The 11,028-nt window shown below is 41.1% G+C and overlaps 1 protein-coding gene across 1 annotated transcript; it reads right to left on the reverse strand.

Moving 5' to 3' along the window:
- Positions 1-400: 400 nt before the first annotated feature.
- On the reverse strand, positions 401-6,659 carry LOC139346492 (suppressor of cytokine signaling 6). The gene is made up of 3 exons (XM_070985545.1): positions 6,269-6,659; positions 5,737-5,806; positions 401-4,574 (listed from the first exon to the last, which is right to left on the reverse strand). Exon 3 carries the CDS (start codon positions 4,446-4,448, stop codon positions 2,838-2,840), a length of 1,611 nt encoding a protein of 536 aa, XP_070841646.1. The 5' UTR covers positions 4,449-4,574; positions 5,737-5,806; positions 6,269-6,659; the 3' UTR covers positions 401-2,837.
- Between the last annotated feature and the right edge of the window lie 4,369 nt (positions 6,660-11,028).

Raw genomic sequence — 11,028 nt, forward strand, 5'->3', positions numbered from 1 at the left:
AAGGCAATAATGCTTAATAATAAACTAAATAAGTATTTAAAAAACTCACAGCAGCAACACCACATAATTCTGGTTCCTGCTCGTCAAAGTCGGATGACAAATCGCAAATTAAAATGGAAATACAAGTGAAGGAACATTGTATTTTGAAAAAAAAAAAAAAAAAAGACTAACAATTTACTTTCACATTTCAACTGAAACACATACACACACCCCAAAGAGTAAAATCTAATTTACATCCACATTCTTGCCGTGATCCCATTCCTTGACAGCTCGTGAGCATTAGCGGAGGCTTTGATATGATGCTGGTGCCTTACCCTTTATATCCCACAGATATGACACAAACAATCTCGATTCAATCTAAACAGTTATATGAACACAGAAGGACAAATGTGTGACTACATTTCTTTTTTTTTTTAAACCGCCATCTGAAAAGGACAACTCTAGGCAAGAGAGGATCCAAAGCATGTCAATGGAGAATATTCAAGTGCAAAAATGTGTCAATGTAGTTTTTATGACGCTCATGCTTTCTGAAACTGGTCCGCAGGCAGATAAAATGGGATACCTCAAACAAGCGTACATTCCTTTTGTACAGCCCCGTTCCCCAGATGGCAAATATCATAAAAAAAAAAAACTCACATCAGGATTCTAAAAAGAAAAATACATTTCTTGTACACAGAATGTCCAGCCAATGTTTGTGACAGAAAAAAAAAAAAAACATCCCTCTACACTGCCAAACACAACCTAGAGCCTTCATTCCTATGCAACTCAAAGCTTTGAAACGCTAAGTCTTTAAACATGCAACACCATCCAAAGTTCCTATCTAATTTCTGCTGTGCTAGACTCACGGTAACTTCCTCAGACACCAACATTTCCAGCTAACTAAAACTAGAACTACGCGACCTACGACCTACCAAAGTTGTCCGAGAGATCATTTCCCAAATACTTTTAAGGACACTGATGTCAAAAAAGATGCTCATTCATAATGTGAAAACACAATTCCCTGTCAAAGTATCCATATAAAGCACTTGCGTAGCATACTGTGTGCTCTTCCCTTTACTGTGGCACAAACAGCCAAGTAGAGACAATCTGTGGGGTAGTGCAGCTCTGTGGGGACAATGTGATGGCAAAAACTGTATATATATATATATGTATTTTTTTATGTCCTTGAAACCCATATGACATTAATGATGTAACCATGCTGCTGTGATTCTAGGTTTTGTCATATGCTGAAACCCTGGCATCACTCCAAGCTGGCGAGGAGGACTTAACCCTGGTTTTCCCAAGTCCTTTTCCCAAAGCTCACACCAGGTTTGGGATTTCTTTGATCTGTGTCCAGCTTGTTGCCGGAGTTAAGAAGCTAAGAAACGGCCATCCCTACATACAGATTCAGGTCAGTAGACTAGAGGTCTGTTTTTCAGCTGGAGGTTAATTGAGGGCAACTTTCTTTACTCACAAACTGCTGAAAGTGAATGCAATTGTGCATTAAACAGCCTTTTACTCAGAGTTGCGCTTAAGCAACACAGCCAAAATCTTTCACCCTTTTATCTTCTCTCATTTAGAGGAACTCTATAGTGCCATTAACTGACAGTCCTAAAGCCTTTACTACATGCAGATACAAGCATTACAGATAGTGACAAAGTTGTTAGGCCTGAGCGGCGGTGCAGCTTTTGTAACATTCCTAATGCAGAAAGATTTCACTTTTAATGTTAACATATTTCTAAAAGTTTTATACATCAACTTGATGCTGTTTCTACAAACAGCGTTAAAATCCAGCATCGTCAGTACCTTTAGGCTTGCACATTATACAATGGCTATATGCAGCCTTACAATTTAAGGCTACTCTCTGACCAAACCATTCAAAGACACTCACAGATTGGCAAATTTTAGACATCTTTTGCAACAATACGTTTGAAAAACCTGATAAACCCTTTTGAATCTGAAAGGGATTTTCATGTTTGTACAGTGCAACTGAAAGTAACAAACATGGCTAATTCAAAAATGAAGCCAGCACCAGTCTAAACATACTGAAGCACAACTGTATTTGTAGTATGTCAGCTTGTACCATGCTGTGACAGGGTTAAAAAATACTTGAGGAAGAAAGAGCATCCGCTGGATAAGTAGTCAAGTGTGAAAATGAGCAAAAATCTGGTTAACATGGAAATCACAGGCTGGCCATCTTCACTTGTTATACAATGACGCCTTTCTATTTGACTAATTGCATAGTATAAAAGCAGAATGATGTTCTCATTTGCGGTCTGATCATACTGAAAAAGAGGGGACGATTGCACAAACTTGACAGGTAATAAAATGCAAAAGATGTTCAAAATTGGTCAGTCTGCAGAAAGCTTCAAATTTGATCTCAAAACTTCATTGTAGCAATACTTGTTCCATCTTTTAAATGTACAATTTAGTGGAGAGAAATTAAAGGAATTTTTCTATTTCAGAGTGGAATTTTGTTTTTCTTAATCGCAGATGGTAAATTTATGGAAACACTCTCTACTTGTACAGCTGGATGTCACACTTGAACATACATCACCATGCATGTCTAATGTCTGCACTTCACGTATGCAACTAAGATACCTTGGCTGTATACCTCTGCTGTTTTTTGGCAGTAGATTATGTGCAGGCCTACGTTTCTGGAAGTGGAGCCTTCTAAGACCAGCGAAAAAACCCAGAACAGTGGAATGGAGGACTTAACAGTGACAGAGTCACCTGGACACAAATCAAGAGCCACCAGAACCAATCATCTCAAAACTGTGGTTGTCTGTAAACCTTGTTTAAATCTCTTAACTGAACACAAAAGTGCAAATTGCTACCACTGTCCTATCTCTGTGTCCTCAGTAGTGCTTCTCCTGCAGATAATCTTTCATCTTGTTAGGTAAGGGCAGTTTCTGGATCAGGTCTATCCTTGTGTATTGTCTAATGACAAAGCGACAAAGATACTGCAGGGAGCGCACTTGCATAAACCGAGATACTGGGTTGGTTAGTCTGACAGGGTAGGTTGCAGACCCTGGTAAGCGAGACCTGGAATAGCAAAAAGCTCCATTCTCTGAGTCTTTGATAGAGTGTTCAATTAAGTCAACGATGGATGTGTGTCCCTCCACATCAGGCTGCTCATAGAAGCTGAAGCGTCCATTGGAGTGTTCAATCCGGGTGTGGAGGGTTTTGCTCTGGGACCTGAAACTCAGGCTGAGAAGGTACCTGTCGTCTGAGCTGTCTCTGACCAGGAATGAACCATCAGCCAAGTTGACCAGCTTTTCCTCTGCCTCCCAGCGTGTGATGGGGCCCCAGTACCAGCCCTGCCTTGCCAGCTTCTTCAACTCCTCTGTCAGACTGGTGACGACCATGGGCCCGCTGCTCTGGACTGAGTCGTAGACCCGACTGACCCCAGGAGCTGAATTCGGGTCAAAGTTGAGGTGGTGTCTTACCCTCTCAGCAACCTGGCTGTCTGAAGAGCTGAACCCTGAAAAAGTCCTGGGAATATGTCCATTACTTGTTATGGGCGGCAGGAGCGGAGAGAGGGGAGGTGGGACCTCTACTCGAGAGCTTTGGAGCATCACACCAGCAGAACCGATGAGAAGACTATTCACTGAGGTTTCCATGAAGAGATCCGGAGGCAGCCCACTAACCAGTTCATGTTCCTCCTGCCCCTGGTCTGTGTGGAGGGATCCATTGTCCGCTTCAGTCACCACCTCCATAGGAGAGGAGCTGTCCAGGCAGAAGGAGTGGGACCCTTCCGGGTACATTCCCTCATCTAAAGGCATTGTGTACTGGATGTAGTCCTGGGGAGTCAACCCCAGCACCACAGGCACATCATTTTCATCAATATTTAGATGCAGCTCACCGTTCTGTGGCTGCTGGAGATTCTTTAAGGATTCTGCTTGGTCCTGAAAGAGCCCTTCCATCTGGTAATCATGAAATTCTTTACGGACACCATTTAAGTTGGGACTTGGGCTGGGAGAGTGAACCATGGCTTTAACCTTTACCTCCATCTTGATACACGCCTCATCAGAGTTGACTGACCGCAGAGGCCATGGTGAGGGGCTATAATGGTGACTCCGTAGGGATGCAGATCTCAGGGGTCTCTGGGCTTTCACCTCGTTGAAGCTGATGGGCACAGATGAGGATGAGAAGGTGTCGTCATCATCCACTGAGCCTATGGCAGAGGAGCTGCCTTTCACTTTTACCTTCTGCTTGGCAGACAGCCTCCTCTTTAGTGATCCCATCAGGCCCTCACTCTTTGAGCGGCCCTTATTCTGGCCCCCTTTGTCCTCTTCACCACCAAGGTCACAGCCAGAAAGCTCTTTGGTGTAGCAGCCCCCAAAAAGTGACTCTTCCTTAGAAAACTCTGTAGTCACCGAGGGCTGCTGGAGCATGACAAAGTCACCCTCCTCTTTGCCCTTTATGCTGAGGGACTTGCGGATGGTCTTAAGGCTTATCTTCTTCATTCTGACAGGCCCTCCAAAGTGGGGGCATGGGATGGCTCTCCTTGTATCCTGATGAAAGTACTATCCACAGTGTCCTCCCATCAGGCCACACGAAACAAGTCATGCATACAGTGGAGCCATCAAACCCTGCAGGAAAAAAAAAAAACAACATGTTTTATGTTTAGTCTTGCAATGTTTCAGAAAGCAACACACATATCACAGCACACTGAGAAGATTTAGCAACAGAATATTTTTTGTTGAGGCAGCAACTAACAATCACTTTAGATATGATTAACAACAAAAATAATTTCTCAATTAATCATTTTATCTACAAATAAGTCAGAAATCATAAACGCCAATTGGAATTTCGTGAAACCTAATATAAAGTTATCAAATGTCTCATTTTCTCAGGCCAACAGTCAAAAAGCTCAAGACATAGACAGACAAAGAAAAACAGTGAATCCTCACAGATGAGAAGCAGGAACCTGAAAATGTTTGACATTTTAGTTTGAAAAATGAACCAGATTAGTCAGTTATTGAAATAGATTATATTTCTGTTGACTGAGTAATCGTTTCAGCTCTAAACTCTGTACTCTCAGCACCACAGATTTAAACAATGACTGTGAGATCAAAGTGCTGACTTACAGGTGAAATGTTATTTTTCCATCCATGCTGTGTGCAAATTGTGGCCCTTCTACATTACAGTCCCTGATCTTAAAGGGGACAATTTTATTAAGAAAAATTACACAAATAAAACACAAAACCATTGTGTTCAATATCTTTTTGCAAACCCTTTTATCATTGACTGCTTTAAGTTTATGATCCACAGTCATCAACAGATGCTTGGTATTTTCCCATGTCATGCTCTGTTAGGCCTGTGCTTCTGCTGCTGTTTATCCCTTTAAACTCTTGGGTTTTTTCAGCCTGTGTGTTTAGGATCACTTGCCTGGTACATTGTTTACTATGGACAATGTATAAAACTGGCTACAGTTCCTCCACTGCTCCCCCAATACAGATGTAAACACCTTCAAAGAGCCATATAATTGGAAGCCTGCATTTCTACCTCGCAGCCATTATTAATTTAAAAAACAATGTATCAAGCAACAGAAAATGTGTCACTGCACAAATATTCGCTGACCACACTGTATTACAGTCATAATCTTACGAAGTGAATAACAATCTGTGGAGAAATACATAAATAAATAAAGCTTTGGCAAATAAAGACTAACAGAATCTAAAGACATGTGCCACTTAAAGCACCTAAATAAAGCTGCTTGATAATCAAGACAGCTGCAATCTGATTACTCACCATTATGTGCAGGAAAATGGTGACTCAGTTGGATGGGTCAAGTTCCACTTCCACCACCTTTCATTTGATGCTATGAAAAACAAAGGCAGCTCGTTTGAAAAGTTCAACACTTCTGATTTAAACAGATGTTGTAAGGGAACAACACATAACACGTAGATATATACTCATCACATGAAACAAACACTATGTTAATAAAGCCAGCGTTAGCATGGCTTGTCCTGACCTGGCAAGGCCTACGGACACAACAGCATGTCTTTAGCTTAGCTGCGCTTGTCAGTGTGTGACTTTGATGGCAATATGGTGAAACTGTGCGCTCCAACTACGACTCAGTTGCTACATTTATAATAATATGGTAATAAGAAACAAAATAAGGTTATTCGACATAAATTCCTCATTTAATAGATGCTGGGTTGCTTGTATGCTAACATCAAATGGCTAACAACCAGTTAGTTTGTTAGCACAGATCTTACTTTCAAAGTAAACTTGTATCTGCGAATATTTTTCAAAATATGCACATTATATTGTCTCTTACCCGGTTACTTCTGCTTGTCTTACTAGGCGAAATAACCCAGAGGTGTTGGCATTTGTCTTGGTCAACACGTTGATGAAACGCTCGCCCCTTAACGATTGTTGGCTAACGTTAGCTCGGCTAATGTTAGCTTACTACCTTAGCCCATCAGCTAGCTTTGTTAACGTTTGTAGAAAACATCACCGTTAGCTTCTCTTCAGTCAGCTTCTGCGCCCAAACCAAAGTACGAAGCGTCGATGTGGCCGGATTTGGTCCTTCTCTAACAGTGCGGGTGGACATTGCCGACTAGAATGACACAGTGCGGTGGCATTTTTCTGTCTAGGTTAGCTAACACTTTGTAGCTTACGGCCTCTTCCTTTCTTCCTTTGTTGCCTGTTGAATTGTGCGAGCAGATTCAGATGCAGCGAAGCAGCCACACAGAGCAGCCACAGCAAGTTTTCACATCCCAGAGGCAGAGGCGACCCAAACACCCAGTGATCATGTGCACGTTTTCACGAAATCAATGAAAAAATAGAAACACATACAAAAACAGACCTAATCTGTGACATATGCTCACATTTAATGTTAATGAAAAGCATGTTTTGTATTTATTAAATTAGGTTAGAGAAGAGGATTTGTTCATTTGATCACATAAAGAACAAAATTTGGGGTCAATGAAGTGAATAAATAATCTCTCTAAAACAACCATGAACTAAATAAATAAATAAATATATAATAGGCCTAGATAATAAATAAAAACATATAGTGTCAGTCAGTGGTTGGTATTATAACACAGCATTTATTGTCTTCAGTGTTTAAGCAAAGAGGATGTAAAACTGTCCCAGTGCATACCAGTACATAAAAATTCAGTACACACAGGCCATTACAAAGGAGACATGAGTGTGTTTCACCACGGAAAAAGAGATTGAACAGGAATAATAGTCAAATTCAGTTCCCTCATAATAGCAGGGGCAAAAACCATCTCCCTGTGTCACATGAAATTATTAGATATGCAGTCCTTGAAATCATTTAGCATTTTTCCAAATGACTGAGGATTATTTTGGTTATTTTGGCTGTCAAACTCCCCCAGAGAGTGACTTTAAAATGCGTGATCCAGGTCTTGAATGTTTTTTGTGGAGAAATGTGATGCTGAAATCACGAGTTGTGTAGTTCTGTAGCAGTCAGTGTCTGAAGACAGCTGCTGCTTGTGAAGCAGAATTTTTAACTATGGGTTAAAGCGAAGTTTCCTTTTCATTGTTTTCGGCTTGTTTCCGTATGATTCAAGTTTCAAATACAGACTATAACTATCCCCATGTGCAATAATCAGGATTAAATTTTCCACTACAGATATCAGATCACTGTAGAACTATCAACCACTACACCACTCCCACCCCCAAAAGCTGTCTGTGCTCAGCCTTTACGCAGGGAGGTCTTTCTAATTTGTATTCCAGAGACATCAAGTTGGCTCACCAAGTATTTTCATGTATTTGATGCGGCAACTAAAACTTGAACTCTGAAATGTTACATTGGTTGCCTAATTAGTGTCAGTATTGTTTTAAAGTAGATTGTGTTTACCACTGCCAGGCTAATTTGGTCCATATACTGAACATTACATTGTTTTTTCCACACTGTCAAGTGTATGGCAGTCCTTCGCCAACCTGCTTAGGGCAGCTGTGTGCAGACAGGCTCTATGCAAAGACTCTAATTACCAGGCCCTATTAGGGTTGATCAGGCTGCCTTCACTTGATGTGTTGGCACAGGAGGGGAGGGCTGGTGGAGGGGGAGGAGGGAGGGGTGGCAGTTCTTAGATATAGCACCAAGGACACTGGGAAGCAAGGATGCAATGTTTCTACAAGCTAAATTAGATCTGACAAACAAACTTTAGTGTGGTTGATATTTGTTGCCAGACAGTAAAAACAAGTAAGTATTCAGCTGTGGGCATAACCCAGCCTGTTTTGTTATGCCAGGATAAACAGATCAAATAGTTACCATTAGCGGCCTGTTCAGATTTTACATAAATTAAACTCTAACAGTTTGATAGGAATGCAGTAGCGATCTGCATGATGTTGCCAAACACATGAGGGCGTCTGGAGCGTCCCTCTCTCTCTCAAGATCAATATTTTTAAAAGAATTTGAATTTATGTATAAGCACGACTCAAAGCGGCGAACCTGCAGTCGGGATGGAACACTGTACACGCGCAGCGGGCCAAACACTTTAATGAGACGTCTCTACATGTAGCCCCTCGTGTTTCATCTTAATTTCAAATGAACACTGAAATCAACCATAAATTATTTGCACAATATGTCCTGCACTTGCTTCTGTTTGACTCAGTCCTTTGACTTGACTTGGGGGATTGTCAGGGGGGGCCCCTCGGTGCCCACCCTCATGTCCTCAACACTTGCAGCGGAGCGGAAGACGGGTACAGCAGGCATGTCAGACAGTGACAGGACCAGTGGGACCACTTGGGTTTTGTTTCAGGAATGACTGTGTGGAATAACATTGCCTCATTTATGGTGAGGATGATGTCCACACCTCTGCCTCATTGTTTCTGCGTCTCACTGTGATTTCAGTGGATTCGTTCATCTACTTTTTTTTGCAGTCTTAAAAATCAAAGAGTGCTCCGTGGCTGAATCAGTCCATCATAATACTTTTCCCTCCTTACGCAAGAGGTCTTCTAAGTTAGTGCATTAATTACTGCTACACCAGGTGCATCCACATACAATGTAATGACTCAGCGAGAGAGACTTGAGCTCCGTCCAAACGGCTGCCTGGTTAAAACAATGAATTAATCGTCTGTGCTTGCTTATGTTCATCAGCTCTGTTCTAACCTCACCCTTAATTTCACATTAGCAATTCCTGAAGTACCTCCTTGCATTTGTCGCCATATGGGGTGCTGAATTTTAGACAATTACAATAATGATATGATTAATTAGCTGATTTGACCTTGTTTTATGCATGAAATGCTATGAGGGCAACACCCGATCCCTTCGCCCGGCAGCCCTTCTGAAGCATGGCGATAGACTCACTGAACATGGTTGAGTTTACTTCAGCTTCCTAATATTTCTTTTTACAATTACTTTTAAAGTCCTTGAATGTGCTGAGATGGACCGTACAGAAGCTATTAGGGGAAGAGAGGAGGTTAGAAAGGGGGAGGGTTGTGTATTTTTTCTTTTTACTGACGGGTAGTTTGTCTTTTTTCGGAGAGCACAGGAGAGTCTTTTAATTTTTACTAACCCCGAATTTATATTTTGGCCTTCGCTTGTGAGGAAATTTTTTCACTGTTTGATGGCTTACTTTTCCCATCCCCATTCAACTGGGCAAAAATATCAGTTATGAGAAACACACAATACAGATGGTATTTTTATGCATATCAATGGTTAAATCTTATCTCTCTCATTATTAGTCCCTTCCTTCACTTCAGTCCACATCAAAACAGAAAGTTATACGTGCCAATATAATGTTAGAATTCAACTTTAGCCCATTATGTTGTTTCTCTTTATTCTAGAATATACACGGTTTTGTTATGTTTGCCATACATTTAGAAATTGTTAATTCTACGTCTAATGTACACATTGGCAGCACTGGTAGGTATTATGAAAATTATTATCCCATTAATGCGTATATTAAGGCTTAAATTACATTACACTAATTTGTACCATCTGATTACTGTTTGTTGAGATATCGTCAAGGCAAGGGTCTAAAGAAAACATTAATAACGCTATAGAGGGCAATGCATTTCAAAAAGAAAAATACAAGATTCAACAACCTCTCCCTATCCCAATACTTTTCATACAGTCCCTAATCTGTTGTGATTTTGCTCTATGTTTTAAGCTGGTAGGTGAAAAACCACACAGTCACACTACTTGACAGTACAGTATATACAGTACCATACAGCCATATATATACAGTATTTAGTCTCTACCGGCTATCTCCAAAATTAAATGTACATCCGCGGTGTAGTGACTTCTGTCCAGGTTGGCCAGTATGGTCAGGGGCAGGATGACTCATGATCAGCATTAACCATGGAGAGCATCCAGAGACCGAGATGCTCCTTGAGTAAATCTGCCTTCAAAGTAGTTCAGCTGGCATGATATAAACCCAGAGATTGAGCTTAAATTCATTAACAGCCCGAGGTGATATTTAGCATGTGGATAAGTTAGCCTCATGTAAAATACATGCATTTGAAAACACAGACAATTAAAGGTGGAAAGAGCAGAGTGCAAAATACATCTTCAAACTAAATATACACTTCTATAGCTTAGAGTCACAAATGTGTTTACAGGGGATATGAATGAAGGGATAAGTACAGTTTTTCAGGGAAACTTGTCAAAAACACCTGAAGAGACATCTGAGAGAAAAGCGTGCATGTCTGATGGTCAGAAATACAGGGCTGAGTGACACACAAGCTGTGTATCCGTTCATTTAAAGTGACATTTGCTTCTTGTCTGCAACCCATGCTAACAAATGATTCAAGACACACGGTGGCTGTCAAACAGAAATGATGTGATGTGGTGTTTGGAGCACACTCAAAAGCTGTTGAGAACTCCTAGTCTGTCCTAGAGCGATGTATTTCTCCACCAAGTAAAGAAGACGTCCTCAGCTGTTTGGTTGTCTCTCTGTCTGTATTCTCATTTAGAATGTCAAACTCAGTCCTATATATGGTATCAGAGGCTGGGGGAACTGGAATGCATCTTGTATCCTCCTCAGGTTGACGGACCCCCAATGTGACTCATGTTGTGCAGGCGAGCTCTGTTCCAACCCACAGAACATTATTTTAAATTGT

This window comes from Chaetodon trifascialis, chromosome 18, assembly GCF_039877785.1.
Source record: "Chaetodon trifascialis isolate fChaTrf1 chromosome 18, fChaTrf1.hap1, whole genome shotgun sequence".
Lineage (NCBI taxonomy): Eukaryota > Metazoa > Chordata > Actinopteri > Chaetodontiformes > Chaetodontidae > Chaetodon > Chaetodon trifascialis.

Coding starts and splice junctions, on each gene's coding strand:
- LOC139346492 (XM_070985545.1), bottom strand. CDS start 4,448: ATGAAGAAGATAAGCCTTAAGACCATCCGCAAGTCCCTCAGCATAAAG.